We start from the raw sequence: 17,619 nt of genomic DNA on the forward strand, positions 1-17,619 counted from the left end.
CGATCGTGGTAATTTATGTGCGACTTTAGTTAAAATTGTACGGCAATTTGAGCGTTTGCTGGGAAAACACTCCCAGGGAACGCCCCTAGCTATTGATGTCCATTTTTTTTAACAAAGTACAACACAAATGCTCACATACACGTCCAATTCTGTTGGATAGATGTCCACCTATGCATGCTCGAAAACACCGGATTATTCCTCGAAATGTACTAAACACATACTAGAGTAATAAAAAACGTACCACAGCATAAAATTGGAGTAGTATGGTTTCTGCCAAAGTTTAACACCCCAAAAGACAAGGAAAACTACTTGAGGGGGCGAACAACCGTATCTTTGGGATTGGGATAAACATGGAGGACAAGTTCTCTTATTGATCGTCGAATTAAAAAGGACCAAGCTAGCTAAAGGCAGGAAGGAAGTCAGCAAGAACGGGCGGGCACGCGGGGGAAGATCAGTAGTGATCTAGAGTGGAACCGGCCAGCGATGATCGTAGTCGTACGTGCCCTAACAGCGCAGTGCCCGTCCGTTCAAGCACCAAAAACGGCAACCTGAGAAACTTAACCGAATGAAACTGATAACTGGATAAGGCTACTAGATATTTTGCAAGGAGCCAATGGTTTTTAGACAGCGCTCCATCAGCTCCAAATCAGGCCACGTCTTCGTAAACTACTCAAAGGTCAATCGACTTTTAGACCAGTCTTACCAACTACTACTAGTAAAGCCGTTTTGGTATACTTTTTTTTTTATGCATAACATGGTCATTTTTTTAGTTCATAACACTGTCACTTCATTACTCAATATCAATAAAATAGGGTACAAGTACAATTAAAGGATCCCATGGAATTATCTGAGTTATCTGTTGAAGTCTATGATGCCCTTGAAGTAAAAAAAAAGTGTGTCGAGTACAAGCTAACACCAAGTTATTTCGTGTTGTTCTACCATGATTATGAGTACTAAAATTATTTACCAACATCTTAAAGTGCTAAATATTACAATAAAAATAAGGCGTGTAAAGTGATTTGACAATTTTATGAGGTGGCAGACGGAGTGACATATTGGTTAGCCTATGAGGTCGGAAATGAGGGTGCGAATAGTGGCAAAGCAACGGGTGGCCAACATGGTCGATGTGCTGTATGTCTAGAGTGGCAAGGTGGAGGACGAGTCGGGAAACGGCATCGACTGCTATGGGTTAGAGTGATAGAAACCCTATACGAGAGATTGCTTGGACACATAGACGGCTTGGGCTGGCACTTTCGGTGTAATTACAAAAAAGAAAATCAGGATAATGACCATTTATGAAATATTTTATTTTCGTGAAGCTTGAGTACCAGGGGTGCACCCCTCGTAACCATTAAGGATATACAAGGCCAACTACTAGGAGAAAGGAATTTCCCATTCTACGCTTACGGTGTAGAATAGTAGTCAAAATCTAGGACCCGAATATCTAGTGAACGTCAGATTTTTAGACATGGCAAATCAATTTCATGGCAAATTATATTCGTTGAGGATGGCAAGTTTAGTTCGCGAGCATGGCAAATCCGTCTCAGTTCATTGATTACCAGAAAATTGCCGTGCTTGCAAACTAAATTTGACATCCTCGCGCCAAAATAATTGCCATAAAAACATGCGGTTTGCTATGCCTGAAAATCCGACATTTGATTTTTAGCATTTCCGGAAATCTATTGGTCGCGAGGGGGACAACGTGTTGGCCGGCCCAACTTTGGGTGGACAACCTAGTTATCTAGGCAGGTTTCTTTCGGTCAAACGTGATTTTTGCTAGTCATTATTTTCCCACCGGTTTTAGGTGGGTGTTTCTTTCGTTTTTTTAGTTTCCCCCCATTCTCGTTTCTGGGGTTTCTTCGCTTTTGTTCTTCAAGTTTTCAACGTGTTTTCCTGTCTAAGATTTTTTTTTATTCAGTTTTCCCTTTGTTTTCCCCTTTTTGGGTTTTAAATTTAGGAACTTTTACAAATTCAAATACCTTTTAAGTTCATGAATTTTCTAAATGTTTTTAATATTTTTAATTCATAAACATTTTTTGAATCTCATGAACACTTTTAAAATTCGTGCACATTTACTTAAATTTTTGAACAATTTATTATATATGTGAACATCTTTTAAATCTTGAACGTCTATTAGGTACATATATTTTTATAATTTTTTTGAATATTTATTTAAATTCATGAACACTTTTTAAATATGTGATTATTTTAATTCATAACTATTTTTAAAAGTTGTAAATATTTTCTTACAATAATATATATCCTAAATATATATATAAACAAAGATAGTTGTTTTTTCAAATAGCCGGGAGCTGCTGGATTGAACAAACAAGGGCACAAGGCTAAAACAGGACTTTCTCGGAGCTAGGGGCAAAAATCAGTTATCTTTGGCTTGTAATTCAACGAGCCCATAAACTACGAAAATATGACTTTCTCGTGGCTGTGGGCAAAATTCAGTTATTTTTGGCTTGTGATTCTACGAGCCCAAAAACTACGAAATCATTAGTTAAGGATTACCATTTGCAAAGGTCTTCCCAACTTCCTAGACACTGACAAGTGGTGAATTGTATGCATGTCACTTATTGCAATCTGGGAGCTTTCCCCTTTTGTCGTAGATTCATTTATTCAAAATATTTTATCTCTTGAACCACACGTTCAAATATTGAATCATTTTCACTGTTGGATTTTCTCACGTCGAGATTTTTGAAACTAGATCCCATGTTAAAGCTTTTGATGAGATTTTTGAAACTAGATCCCATGTTAAAGCTTTTGATGAGATTTTTTTCATGGGAAATTCCAAAATCGAGAAAATCAAATTCAAAAACGAAATAAAAAACGAAAAATCCTGGTTCACGCAAGAAAAAAATATACCGAAAAAGGAAAAAGCCGAAGTCCGGAAGCACGATTGCAGTTTTTATTCTTTATTGGAAGCGCAGGCTGTGCTTTCCTTTTCTTTCGGCGAAGCACAGATTGTGCCTTTCACATAAGCTCATATTGTGCTTCTCACGGAAGCACAACTGTATTTTCTTTTCTATTCGAAAAACACACTCGCAAAAGCAAATATGTGCTTCTCATGTAAGCAATTTTTTTCTTTTTTCGAGAAGCACACCGGGGAAGTAAAATTGTGCTTTTCATGGAAGAACAATCTTTTTCGAGAAACACAGATGTGCTTCGCAAAAAAAACTCTAAAACTAGAGAAAACCAGGCAAAAACCTTGGTTGATGTGCTCCTTGGCCAAAAAAATGACTTACGGGAAACCCCAAGTGGGTAACTTTTGGTTAGTTAGTTGCTCTCCAGAAACTACTACGTACTTTTCCTTAGACAATCTCGCGAAGTTTTTATTCAACTGTCACCAAGTTTACAATGATGAACAAAAATTCATCGGGGTGGCCTAATTAAACATGACGGCCAACCCCTAAATATAAAGCATGCTTCATCAAATTGTGAGTCTTGAAATTCGAGCTCCTTAATTCATCTACAAAATTGCAAATCCCCGCAAACTAAAAAACAAAATACTATAGTGTATACAAAAGTTCTAAAGAGCTGCCCCAACACGAACGAGCCCAGTAAGGCCCAACTGAAGGCGAACCCTGGACATCGAGGAGAGGTGGACCAGGGGCGCCGCAATATCCCCGGGGAGACGCGCCGTTCCCAAGCTCCGGCGACCGCGCCGCCGGCGCTGCTGAATCACCTCTCCTCCCAGCGGTAAGCAAAGTAATAATGTAACGGCCCGCGCCCTCTTCTCTCCCCTCCCTCCTTCCCCCATCTCGCCTGCTCGCTTGCGCTCTTGCCGGCGCTGCTGGCTTGCTGCCGTTGCAGTTTGCTGTTCTATTTAGCTTTCTGTCGACTTGTGTCGTTGTTTGGCTAGGGAGCGGAGAGTGGGAATGAATGACATCTCGGGGCAGTGGCATGGCAGGCAGCAAGCTTCTGTTGGGGGATTGGGAGTGGGACTGGGACTGACATCGGTCGCACATCTTAAAATTATTCAAGTCTTAAGTACTCCCCGGCCCGAAAATACTTGTCGAGAAATGAATAAAAGTAGATGTATTTATGACTAAAATATGTCTAGATACATCCATTTCTCCGACAAGTATTTCCGAACGGAGGGGTACATGCTGAATGCTGCATTTTTCTTTAATTATTTGTATATACCCGCAGTATCTCCGTAAGGTTGTTTCTAGAAATTGCCGTATCCCTATATCCGTATCTCCGTGTTCCTGCTACTACCCGGCATACTTTCATGAGTTTTAGGTGGCTGCATTCATGAATGATAAATCAACCCAATTTTCAAACAGTGATTTTCAGAAAAGATGCATCAAACCATACTTGTTCTCCACGTGAGCGACCAGTCAGTAACCAAGTCTGGAAGTATAGAGCAGGCTTGATTGTTCACTGATTGGTCACTCTTGTGGAGAACAATCGCTTGATGCATCTTCTCCAGAAAATCACCTCTGAAAATTAGGTTGTAGCCACCTAAGCTTCATCAAAGTATGCTTGCTAAATTGTAAACCTTGCTAATGTCTTGCAGTTTCTCTAAATTACTTCGAGTCTCGTTCTCATCTTAGAATCTGTACTTTATTTATGCAATTATTACAGGTTTCTTCTGTTATCCTGAAATCAGGCTGTATTCAATATTTTTGTTCTCCCGCTCGCAGGCTGTGTAGTCCACCCAGTAGATTGTGAATTGCAATTCACGAGAGGCGCATTGGCCACAATGGCTCTAACGCTTCTCCGAGGGATCAGAACACCAACCTTACTTAGAGCAAATTTCAGCCTGCTCTGTACCACCCAACGCCATCCACTAGCTCACTTCACAACTAGGGCTGAGAGTGTGCAGACCACTCAGCCCAAAGCAGTGCCCAAATCAATTCAACAGGCTACCAAGGAGGCGGCGGAGCAGAAGATACAAGGTTTTGAATCTGTTATCGGCATCGAGACCCATGTCCAGCTCTCGACCATCACAAAGGCATTTTGCTCCTGCCCAAACAACTATGGCTCCCAGCCGAACAGCACTGTTTGCCCCACCTGCATGGGCCACCCGGGGACATTGCCGGTTCTGAATGCAAAGGTTGTTGAATGTGCAGTGAAAATGAGCCTCGCTCTCAACTGCAAGATCTCCATGACATCCAAGTTTGATCGGAAGCAGTATTTCTACCCAGACCTACCCAAGGGGTACCAGATTTCGCAGTTTGACATTCCAATTGCTGAGAAGGGTTACCTTGATGTGGATATTCCAGTTGAGTTTGGTGGTGGTCACAGGCGATTTGGTGTCACAAGGGTTCATATGGAAGAAGATGCTGGCAAGCTGCTTCACTCTGAATCCGGAAGTTACTCTCAGGTTCTCCTGGTTATTCCTGGCTAAATGCCTGTTTTCCATTAAAGTTTCGTACTCTTATCAAATTCTCATGGTATTCTGTTATGCTGCAAAATCATGGAAAAAGTTGACATCCATCAGTGCAACAGTACATTTTCTAGGCCATTGCATTTATAAATGCTAAAGATGAGGAGTCATGGAATTAATTTAAGACAAACTATCTGTAACATCTTGCTATGAACTCAGAAGATCAAACAACACAGGGGATTGGGTTTCTTATGCAATTTTGCTACAGGTGGCATATATGTAGTGGGTATCATACATTCATACTTATCTATAGTTATGTGGTCATTTGGTTTATCCCTGCCTGTCATACAGAATGTAAGTACCAGTGTAATATCCAACTGAAATTCAAATGTGACACAACTTCACGAGGCAAGAGAAGGTGAACTGCACTTAATATATCAGCGTCTTTATCTCTTTGTGGCTTTGCTCAAAAGCTAACAGACACTGCACTTAATATCAGATCAGCATCAGCGTCTTTATATCTTTGTGGCTTTGGTCAAAAAGCTAAGAGACTTTCTTTCTCAAACCTAATACAAGAAGTTGGAGACAAGAAATAAAAAAAAAGTGAATTCAGCATCAAACAGTCATGTATATTGGCTAATCACACTAGTAACTACATATTTAAGGCTTAACAAGTATTTACATTCTCGTTGTCTAGGTTGACTTAAATAGAGCCGGTGTACCTTTGCTTGAGATTGTCTCAGAGCCAGATATGAGGTCAGGGATAGAGGCTGCCGAGTATGGTGCTGAGATACAAAGGCTTGTTAGGTACCTGGGAGTGGGCAATGGTAACATGGATGAAGGTTCCCTTCGCTGTGATGTAAATGTATCTGTTCGACCAATTGGACAATCGGAATTTGGTACAAAGGTAATGACCAAAACTTTAAAAGTTCCCAACTGATTGTTATTCTATATTCCATGTCAAGAACATCTTCATCAGGCTTACGATCTGATGACTCGTCAATACACAAACTTATTCAGGACCTCATATTAATATCTTAGGCCATTAAGGCCTGATTAGTTTTGACAAATTTATCAGTTTAAATGATGATTCCCCTTTATCCTTAGAAATATGATAGATGTGCCTCGATTTTTTTTCCAATACTGCATATAATTGACATTGCATGTTTACATAAGGAAGTTATTTGGTTAGCCATTCAGTGGGTGCATGAAATATTTTTGAACTTTCAGTGGTTTGGTTCTCTGTATAGAGGCTTGGACAGAAGTCCTTCATGTATGCTTGTCAATTGTGCTTGTGAAAATTGTAGACGTTTTCGTGTATATCCGAGTTACTTTCTTTGCCTTCAATAACATCGGGGCTGTTTGGTTCCTAGTCACACCTTGCCACACTTTGCCACACCTCAAGTTAGGCAAGTTTGACCAAGTTAGGTGCATGTTTGGTTCTAGCCACACCTAAGGAAAGATTCTATTTTTGAGAAATAAGCCCCACGTATACACAAAAAGTGTGGCAAGATTCCCTTGGGCAAGCCAAAGTGTGGCTAAGAATTTGAGCACCTAGGTAAGGCAGGTGTGGCAAACTGTGGCAAAATTAGTCACCAGCCAAACAGGCCGATCATGTCTTAAGAAAGTTACCAGAGTCATGGACTTCAGCTGTGTTAAGACCATTGGCACTAACCATGGAATCTTAGCAACAATGGACATTACGAAGGAGCCATTTTCCGAGAGCAAGCAGTTCCCTAGATCATTAGTTATTGATGTATCATTATAGTAAGATGGCAAAAAATTCCTCATTGTTTGTTCACTGTTACTGTATATGGCAATGTGGCATGACATTCTTCTTTCACCTCTAATTTCTGGCAGGTTGAAATAAAGAATATGAACTCATTTTCCGCAATAAGTAGGGCAATAGACTATGAGATCTCCAGACAGATTCTTCTTTACAAAGAAAGCCAGGCTGATCAAATTGTACAAGAAACCCGTCTTTGGGATGAGTCCTCTCAGGTTGTTATCTGATGTTGGTCGTTACCTTGTGCTTTCTATTTAACTTTTCCTAGAGTTTCTAAATCCATTTCTTTATCTATATTCTCAGAAAACTTTTACAATGCGAAAAAAGGAGGGACTCGCCGACTATAGATATTTTCCTGAGCCTGATCTCCCTGAAGTTGTTCTCACTGGTGAGTACATTGATGAAATTCGTAATTTGATGCCCGAGCTTCCAGAGGCAAAGCGTAGGCGCTATGAGAACATAGGACTCAGCATGCAAGATGTTATTTTCCTTGCTAATGACGATAAGGTAATCATCCTCGGTACTTCCATTTTCCCTTGTCATGGATGTGCATGTTTTGCGGAAGTATATTTGGAAGCTCCTATTTTATTCAATCAGGCTTGCTTGAGGTTCATATATTTTGTTGGATCAAATGATCACCTAATGTCTTGTGTCATACATTGAAAAGTTCCTCCAGTTTCTTCTCTCCTTTCCTGACAACCCATTTCTCTATTATTTACTGCAGCTTTGGCGATCTGATCTGTGTATGTTCATCCCAGGTTGCTCATTTCTTTGATTCCACGCTCGAGCATGGCACTGATGCAAAGCTAGCTGCCAACTGGATCATGGGTGATATTACTGCTTATCTGAAGGATGAAAAGCTTTCTATTGATGAAAGTAAATTAACACCTCTGGAGCTTTCTGAAATGATTGCATACATAAAGAATGGAACTATCAGTGGGAAAATTGCCAAGGAGGTAACATTGCTTAACTAAATTCTTTTATCTATGCAAGTTAAAGCATGTTATGTGCAGTCTCTTCATTTTAGTTGCGCTACGCTGCTGCTGCACTGATTCTGGAGGACAGTACTTGATACTTGACAGTTTCTTTTGTACTCCCTCTTTCTTTTTGCAGGGTCTATTTTGATTGATTAAGACTCTTAATATTTTGTTTATGTGATACAAAATCCTAATAGTAAGTACCAAATACAAATCTAATGATATCAATTTTATGTTATATAAATTACATACTAATGAAGTATTTATTGGTCAAAGCCTTGTCTTGACCAATCAAAATATGCCCTACAAAAAGAAATGGCTGAAGGTTTCCGTAGTAGGATACTACGATTACTATGGTAGAAATAAGTTTTCAAATAGGAAAGGAGAGCAATTTCTGGTCTTTCCCCTTCTGCCTAGTACCAAAAGTGTTTGCAGGTTGCACAAGAATGAACTTTATCTTCAGTTATTCTGAAATATTTTGCATGCCTCGTGTTCTGTTACGAATATGCATTCCTCTCAGGCTTTGCCATTAGTCATAGCATTCTAAAATTGTAATACCTTCTTCCTGATTCTGCCTCTTGCAGATTGTTGTTGACCTCATTGCCAAAGGCGGAACTGTTAAGTCTGTGATAGAGGAGAAGGATTTGGTTCAGGTAAATGTGGTCACATTGGTTACTATTTGGACTTGTAGTAGTTTGAATGTTTAAAATATATAATTAATGCTGCGGCCCTGCCATTGGTTTCAAGTGTGTTGCCAACTTTTGGCTTGTAACTTCCGTCGAGGAACAACCAGACAACGAGTACCTTGTTAATGAAATTGAAAGCTGAAAATTGGGCAAAAAGATTAGGTGACCTTTTGATTTCATCAGTTTTTTACACTTTTTCTGATATGTTGTGATGAGATAATTAATAGTTGTGCACAATGTAGCTGATGCTATGTCAGTGCTTTTAGTGTGTGCTTGGGTTTTCCAACTAACATTTACTACTGGGAAATGGCAGATTGCAGATCCAGCAGCAATTGAGGCCATGGTAGACCAAGTACTCACTGACAATCCGAAGCAACTTGAGCAGTATCGGGCTGGGAAAACCAAGTTGCAGGGATATTTTGCTGGCCAGGTTAGTTATTTTTGAATGTGTAGCTGTGTTCCTCTTGGTTAACCTTCGTATATGTTTCCCCTTGGGTAGCCTTCGCATATGTTTCCGCACTCACGAGAGCTGACCATATTTTGGTTCCAGGTGATGAAAGCATCAAAGGGTAAAGCAAGCCCTGTTTTATTGAACAAAATCCTGGGGGAGAAGCTGAAGGGAAGCTGTTGAGGTTTTTTTTTGGCGCATCAAGTGGTCCTTGATGACTGGAGCATCGAACGAAATCAAAACCGTGCAGCGGGAACTACATTTTGGGGGGCGAAAATATCTCCGATTCTAGTTTTTGTAGGCGTGGTCCTTGCTTTGAATTTGGGATGGATCTCGTTCCCCCTTGTTTAGAGCACGGATTTCGTAAGAAAAATAATAATCCAGTTAACATAATACTGTTTGAACTGATAATAAGAATGGAGTTGTGTGGTGTACAGATGAATTATCTGCGTAGACTTACATGTTACTATATGCCATTTTTCTATTTATTGTTTTACATCCTAGAACTTCAAATGTGAGCATTTGCATTTCGGTTGTACGCAGCTGTAAACTCTCTTTTTTTTCGGAATTTAGACCACTGCATCACCAATATTTCTTGACTGAAATAGGCTGACCTTTGTGGCAACATCCTTCAAAATTTTGCAAATGCACGGCCGGTAGGGCTGTAAGGTGTATGTGACAAATTGTACATTTAAATGAGACCAGTCAGGACTAGCCCTTCGTGTTTTATTTTTATAGAAGCAACCGTGAGCGCACAGCGGAAAAATTGTACATTTTGCTTCAGTGATTCACAAAAAGGCTGATCACTTGCTTGTCAACATCTGAATGGCGTGAACTCTTGGTATGGAGGCAATTACAGCATGCTCAACTGCAGTGTGTTGCCAAAGAAGAATAAATTGGTACATACTCCCTCAATTTGAACTACCAGACCGTCATATATTTAGGAACAGAGGGAGTAGATGAACTAAAGGTACACTACAGCATTGGCCTCTAGCCTTGGGGTTGGGGCATGCCGTCGCCTTCCTCCGGCGCCATCACCCTACGTCCTACTATGAAACCTCCTTTTGGGGCCCTATGTTTCATGCACATTGGGCGGCGCACAAATAGTTGTGGCTTCTTGATATACCACCACAAATTTTGAGTTAAACTATTGGGACATTCATGTACAGTGGAACACAAAAGAGGCGGAGAACACAACAATGCAGGGGCATTATCAAGAGTTAAACATATTCATTCCTTGATATATGGCACTGCATACCTCTATGTATAACTGAAGTAGTCAAATCTTATGGCACTGATGCCAAGAGCAAGGAGCTAATTACATAAATCTCTATCAGTACCTCCTCACGTCCAAATTATACTTTCAAACATGTCATTTTGCTTTTGAGAAAAAACATGGCATTTTCAGATGCAAAAGAAAATGGTCATAGCCAGTAACACTCCACTTGGACAGGATCTCATCACTTCCTTTCATATATATGAACTGGGAGGTCACTCCTGGGAAAGAGCTACTCATGAGAAATTGAAATTCTTGTTCCACTGGGGAGGCCTCAAGATGTGATCATTTTTGTCAAAGCATGCTATGTTTAGCAGCTCAACAAATCTGAACATACACCTTACCCAGGTCTACCCCTGCCACTACCTGATTTTGTTTGGACCTTGTTGAAGGATCAACTGTTTTTCAGAACACTAGTTGTGGTAAATAGATTCACAAATTATGTTCACTTTCTCTTTATGGAACACCTTACCACGGTGAAGCAAGTTGCTGGTGTTTTCTCAGAGAATACCTTCAAACTACATGGCCTTCCTTCTGGTGTAGTCATTGATAGAGATAATATTCACCAACCACCTCTAGCAACTACTCTTCAGATCCTAGGGAGCCAAACTCCATTTCAGCACTTCATATCATCCCAAACAGATGGACAAACTGAAAGGGTGGGTGAACGGGTGCTTGGAAAATTACTTGAAGTGCATGGCTTTTGACAAACCCAAGAAATGGCATTCATGGTTGGCATTAGTTGAGGGATGGAACAACAAAAGTTTTCGCACTTCTATGAAAATGACACCTTTCTAAGCATTGCATGGGTTCCCACCTCCTATGGTAGCCGAATCTAACCTACCCGATTCTATCAATGATGATACCCACACATTACTACTACAAAACATACGCCTAGCATCTCAAAACTATCAAGGACAACTAGTTGACAGGAGAGGGTGAAATACTATGCTGACAAAAGCATAAAAGAAAGGGACACACTTCCCTCGGCGTTCACAGGAAATTGGAACTACACTCAAGGTTTTATGGCCCATTCGGAATATTTGGGGAAAAAAAGTGTGGAACATATCTTGCACATTGCTTCTCCCTGAAGGATGCCAATTACACCCAACCTTCCATGTCAGTCAACTCAAGAAACATATTGGATCATATGTTGTGGCCTACACGCTCACCTCCCTCTAGAGGATGCTCAAGGGGTAATCAAGATGGAGCCACAAGCAGTGGCTGACAGGATAGTCAAGATGGAGACACAAGCAGTGGTTGATAGGAAATTAATTCCTAGACCACAAGGAGATATAAGCATCTCTGTGGTGAGTGAGGTGGTTGGTTAGCTGGGTCAGTAGATCAGTAGAACATACAAAACATTCGCACACATTGCCTATCAAAATCTTACAGCTTCAAGTGCATGCCAGATGAAATCTGCACCTTCTGATGGGCAAGTAAACATGAAATCTTATCCTCGGAAAATAGTCAGCAACAGGGATCACATCGATGCGCTCATCACTTGCTCTAGTTTAAAACAAGGCCCAAACTCAGGGGCTGCAAGTTCAACTCCAAGAAATACAGCCACCATCAATTTTACATGTGCTATTTACACAAGGGTATAGTACTTGTGTTTTGTATGCTACCTAGTTCGAAACTGATATCTTTATGAAGACGACAACGTGCAGTACCAAGATATAGAGAACAAAAGCGGACCTAAGAATCATGAGCCTTTTCTGGCCTTCTGTTCTAAAACCACCGGATTGGCCGGGTCTCCGGGCAGCTTTGGAGCCAGAATCTTCATCCCCGCTCAGAAGCCCTCCGCCGAACCGGTTCCGTGCTGCACCTGCTTCGCTGGAGCCGCTGTGAAGATTTCTCTGTATACTGTTCAACCTTTCCAGATCCTTTTCTTTGGCATGTATATCAGTGATGAGCCTTTCAGCTTGAGCCTAGGAAGTAGAAGACCAAAAGTATGTTCTAAGATATTAGGAGGGAAGAACCATGAGAAATTAACAAGATACTGCAGTTGGTAGACTGAAGAATATGAGCTCACTTGTTTAGCTGTCAACTGTTCAATGAGGCTATGTAATTGTTTCTCCAGTACCTTCTCCCTCTGGGCTGCACATGTGAGAGAGGACAACCAATTTGTACAAGACGATGTAACAGCAGGAATAATTTTTCGGTGGATATAACTGGGCATCACTTCTTAAGAAAGGAAAACCACTTAACTAGTTGTCTTTGTCACTACATCCTATGAGGATCTATTAGGTTATAATTAAAGCCTGTTCAGATTCTTATGGCTACATTAAATAACGGTGTTATCAAGTGTTTATTTTAAAACAGAGATATAAAATCCCAGCCATTTTATATCCACAAATGGATCATCTATCATCGCCACACTGAACAAAGCTCTAACACTGACAAGTACCACCATCCTTTAAGCATCATAGATTCAGATCCATGGACCTTGCAAACAGGTTAGCTGGTTGACCACCTCACAAAGTACAATGCCACAACTAAAAAAGTTCTAATCCAGCAGAAAGAAATTTGGAACCCAGCTCATCAAAATTGAACACTTCGATCACATAAGGTACATGTTTGCATGAGGCAATAATAAAACTATCTTTGTTGCACACAATTTGGTGCTTCTCATCTCAGTTTAAAAAAAGGTGCTTCCACAGATACACATGTAGCTTTAGGTGTGTTGTTTACTCTTTATTAAAAGGCACTAGCCTAAGTAACACTTGATTTAGGCATTGTGTCGTTTTGCACAATCATACATTACCAGGGATAGGTTATAAAGTATGCAAGGTAACAGCTTCAACAATCTATGCTGCCTATACTTGTGCAAGTAAAGATGAATAAAATAGAGCTGGTTAATATTCACGGGTAATGTACCAGGACTTGGATTTTTCAAAGATTCTTCTTCAACCGAGGACCATACTTTCTCCAATCTTTGTATCTTGTCTTCCAATAATTTCTGTTTAGGTGAAAAAGTCATTGACAACCGAACATGCTATTTTGATCCACAAAAGATGCTATAAAATGTCATACCAACTCCCCCTTCTTCTCTTCCAAGTCTTTAGACTTGAGATTCATCAACGATTCAGCTTCTAGCAGAGCATTTCCAGTAGCTTCCGAAGCAGCCATTGATGCTTTATGTTGAGCAGCCTCTTGCTCCATGATAGCATTGTCAACCTTTGCTTTTAAATCCAGCTCTGCAATTTCCATTTCCTGCAAATTATATTACGGTGTTATCTGTTGTGCCAGCTCCTGCACATTTTGGCTGAAACAGGGAAAACGCATTCGAGAGGAGCCTGTTCATGAAGGTCCTGCTGGAACATTATTGGTTGGGAAGTGGAGATAAGAATAATTAATTTGAGTTAGATTGGATTGCTCAGGATAAAGCTCAAGACTTGGAGTTAGATTGTACTGCTAGAGATAGAGTTTGAAGAAGATTAAATTGCCAAAGGTAAGTTCAAGTCTTAATGGATAAGTCAGAGTCGGGCCTATAGGAAGGCTATGCATTGTATCTAATGAGATCAAGTAATAAACGATTAACTCCCACCCATGTAAAGTGGTGGATCAAGGTTCACAACAAATATGATACAATAAAGGAAGATTGTTAAATGCCAAGAATTAGAGAGGGAGAATAATTGCACTAGAGAGGCAAGGTCGAAGGCTCACTACTCCGGTATTCTTCTTTAATATCAAAAGAGTACACACTAGTCATTTATCCATAGGACGACTCTTGATTTGAACCACATGTTGGATCCTAATTTAAACTGTCAGCCCTACTCTTTGAAATCCTATCTCTAAGATAGCAATCCTAACTATCTATTTTTTAAGAGAGAGCTGCTGCCTTGTTTGATGCTACCATATGGTCCTTGGCCCATATCACCTACAAAGGAGACTCCGGAAGGGACAAGAAAAACAGAGAGAAAATGACACAAGGGTAGAACAAGTACTTAAAAGTACAATCATATGACAATGTACCTTCAAATTACTCTGGAGCACAGCAGCCTCCATCTGCTTCTCCTGAATTTTCTGGCGGCAATCGGATATCGCCTTCTCATAGGCGGTATTTTCCTCTTGAATTTTCACCTCTCTATGCAGTGCCTACAAAAGGTGGTCAATTTACATTACAGATATCCATTGAGGAACGCGAAATTTACAAAACCATCACATCGGTTCCACTGTGAGTGGGGAACCTTGACCATAGATATCCAAAGTGATAAGAACAGGTTAAAGAAATGATCATCACATTATCACTGTTATTATCAGCAGACCCAAACTATGAAATAGAAAGTGAGATAAATGTAATCATAACAAGTATGGCTCAATCAGATTCATAATAATGGAATTAACAGCTACAGATGTTCATATACGGATTGCCCTTGTTAATCACGTACTCAAATGGGTTGTGCTAGGACGCGCTATTCTCCAGTCGAAGGTTATTCGCATAAAATCCATGTATGCAACATTGGATCTGCACGGACGCCAGAAACTGGAGTGCGGAAGAAGGACGAGCTACCTGCTCTTTGGTGGAGGAGTGGGCGTTGAGCTGGAGTGCGAGGGCGGCAGAGGAGGCGAGCGAGTGGGCGTGCAGGTGCGGCAGCCGCTGCGCCACGTTCGGCGGGGGCACGCGGGCGCGCAGGTCCTGGATCGCGCGCCGCAGCGACGATGCCCGCGCGTCCAGATCGGCGGCGCGGAGCCGCTGCTCCGGGGTCATGGCCGCGGCGCGCTCGCGCTCGGCGGCGGCCTCGTCGTCGCTGTCGCCGGCGCCGCCGACCACGTCGGCCGCCCACGCCAGGATCCCCGCCATGGCTCCGCTCCTCCTCTGTTCTGTTCGAGGGGACGCGAAATCGGATGGACTAGAGGCTACTGTTTTTTCTCTTGCAGGTTATCGTAGTTGATTGTTTCATTTTGACTTTATTTGGGTTGGCTTGAGTGTTAACTATTTTTAGTGGTATTTTTTCATTCGTATTTTGTGTTGGGCTATCGTTGGAGACGGTATTTGTTTTGGAAGAAGAGTGAACTTGTACTAGCGTGGTTAGATCATCTACAGCGCCTCAAACCCGTCTCATATGTCCGAAGCGGGCCGCCCGGTCACTGTTTGGTCACGATTTTTTGATCCAGATGCCCCCCCTCAAACGCCCAGGCTGACCGACACCCCTCATATCCAACCCAAATATGGGGCGGATATGGGGCGCCCGAGCGTGCCCGCCACGTCGGACCTGGCCCACGTTAGCCCACCCGACCTCACATAAATTTATCCCCATCCGCTCGCCGGACCAAACCCTAACCACTTCACTCCACTCCCCTCCGCCACCCAAATTCATCTCCGATGACTTCCGACCGTCTCCGGCATGGCAGGTAGCGGATCCGAATCCTTCACCTCCAGATCCGTCGACCCCGAGCTCATCCCACGCGGCCCCGAGGAGGGGATAGCCGTCCGGCTTGCGCTCTGCCGCGCTCGAGAGGAGGCCCGTGCATGGCTGCGCTCGGACTCCTTCCGTCGGGAATCCATTACGTCCCCCCAAATGACGCATGAATTCGGCGCTGGGCTAGCCGTAGTTGCCTCGCCGGAGGCCATGCGGTTCGTCTGGCGTCTGAACGCGCTGGCAGATGCGCTACCCCTCCGTTGGCGCGTCGAGCATCGGACACACCATGGGCCTCGTCCGACGAGGCCATGGCACGACGTGCTCGCCATGCACGACACCGGTCATGGGAGGCGACGGCAGCCCTCGCGGTGGTGAACGTTGGCGAGGCGGAGTCGCATTCTCTAGCGCTCCGTATGGCGCATCAGTCCGGGCGCCGGAACTGCATCGTGGTGGACGTTTGCGGCTCGTCCCAGGACGGATCAGTCATCGATCTGATGTCCACCGGCACCGTTAGGGTTCCAGGCTCCGACGAGGAAGAGTAGGGCATGGAAGGCGACGACGCCTTGAGTCCCGTGAGTCGGCTCTTGTCCCATGCCCTACTCTACCTTGCCGGCAACCCGGACCAACACTCCGAGGAGCACAACCGGCCGTCGGACATGGCCAAGGCGGAGCCGGGCGAGCGTAGAGTGGAACCGGACGAAGCTCCTCTCAAAGATCGCTGTGTTGCATGTAATAATATGGATTTGAGGTTTCTAATTTGAGGTATCCGGATGTGGGATGCATTTTTTGAGACGTGACAGGTCGCTATCCACGGACGCGTCCGCTGGCGTTTGAAGGATCGGATTTGCCAAGTCCGGCTGTAGATGCTCTTGTGTTTGGCTTTGATGGATGATTGTGTGAGCCCCTTGAGGGATTATATTTCACACTGAAACAGTGGAATTGCTAGTACAAAACTCACACGGCGGTGTGAAGCTCGCCCTCGCTCACCTCGGCCCACTGCTTCGCTCGCTCGCTTAGTTTTTTTTCCTGCTCACTCCAATGCTTACTTAGAAGAGATAGACTATCGATTTTTTTTATTTGAAAAAAATTGCTAAATCAAAATATGTTCATAATTTTTTAAAATATTGGATTAAGAAACTTTCCAAATGATAAAAAACATGATTTTATATATTGTTTGCAAATTTAAAATATTCAGTGATTTTAAATAGTCCTCACGAATTAAAGAATTTAGACTAAAAATGTTCGTGGACTTTTAAAATATTAACAAATTTAAAACATGGGAGTGGGTCCATATACAAGTAACAGCCCATGCATAACTTTATAAGCGAGATCACAACCGACTCAAAAACCACGACGCACCAGAAGCATCGAAATCTTGGGAGCTTAGTAACTGTATAGATAGATTCATCCACTGAAATTGAAGTAATTTCACCTTTTATTAAATTTTTTAGGGAGGGAACATATCAAGTTTTTTTAGAGTACCCATAGGCTAGCTTTATTTGTACTCCATTTTGTAAATTTTTAGGAGGAGGTATTTAAATTAATGACACGGCAGCATAACTCGGATATCAGTTTTATTATGTTTTTTGAGCTTCATGCTGCGAAACCCATTTGGAGCCGTTTGACTTAAGCTACCTAACTTTGAAGTTGTTGCCACATGTCTTTGTCTAACAATACCATATGTCCAATGAAACAGAATCGAGTGGAATGAAACATGATCATCCCAAAAATTCGGCTCG

The 17,619-nt window shown here is 42.2% G+C and overlaps 2 protein-coding genes across 3 annotated transcripts; one reads left to right on the forward strand and one right to left on the reverse strand.

Moving 5' to 3' along the window:
* Positions 1–3,523: 3,523 nt before the first annotated feature.
* On the forward strand, positions 3,524–9,722 carry LOC123143669 (glutamyl-tRNA(Gln) amidotransferase subunit B, chloroplastic/mitochondrial). 2 transcript variants are annotated; one of them, XM_044562622.1, is made up of 9 exons: positions 3,524–3,705; positions 4,656–5,338; positions 6,039–6,248; positions 7,202–7,342; positions 7,431–7,634; positions 7,886–8,083; positions 8,689–8,757; positions 9,104–9,220; positions 9,341–9,722. In XM_044562622.1, the coding sequence occupies exons 2-9, from the start codon at positions 4,715–4,717 to the stop codon at positions 9,419–9,421; spliced, it is 1,644 nt and encodes a 547-aa protein (XP_044418557.1). In that variant the 5' UTR covers positions 3,524–3,705; positions 4,656–4,714; the 3' UTR covers positions 9,422–9,722. The 2 variants fall into 2 exon arrangements, with proteins under 2 accessions (XP_044418557.1, XP_044418559.1); XM_044562624.1 differs by having other exon boundaries at positions 3,572–3,714.
* Positions 9,723–12,002: 2,280 nt separating this feature from the next.
* On the reverse strand, positions 12,003–15,385 carry LOC123143670 (uncharacterized). The gene is made up of 6 exons (XM_044562625.1): positions 15,031–15,385; positions 14,493–14,615; positions 13,551–13,730; positions 13,395–13,476; positions 12,550–12,614; positions 12,003–12,445 (listed from the first exon to the last, which is right to left on the reverse strand). The coding sequence occupies exons 1-6, from the start codon at positions 15,319–15,321 to the stop codon at positions 12,143–12,145; spliced, it is 1,044 nt and encodes a 347-aa protein (XP_044418560.1). The 5' UTR covers positions 15,322–15,385; the 3' UTR covers positions 12,003–12,142.
* Positions 15,386–17,619: the final 2,234 nt, after the last annotated feature.

The sequence above is a fragment of the Triticum aestivum genome, chromosome 6D (genome assembly GCF_018294505.1).
Source record: "Triticum aestivum cultivar Chinese Spring chromosome 6D, IWGSC CS RefSeq v2.1, whole genome shotgun sequence".
Lineage (NCBI taxonomy): Eukaryota > Viridiplantae > Streptophyta > Magnoliopsida > Poales > Poaceae > Triticum > Triticum aestivum.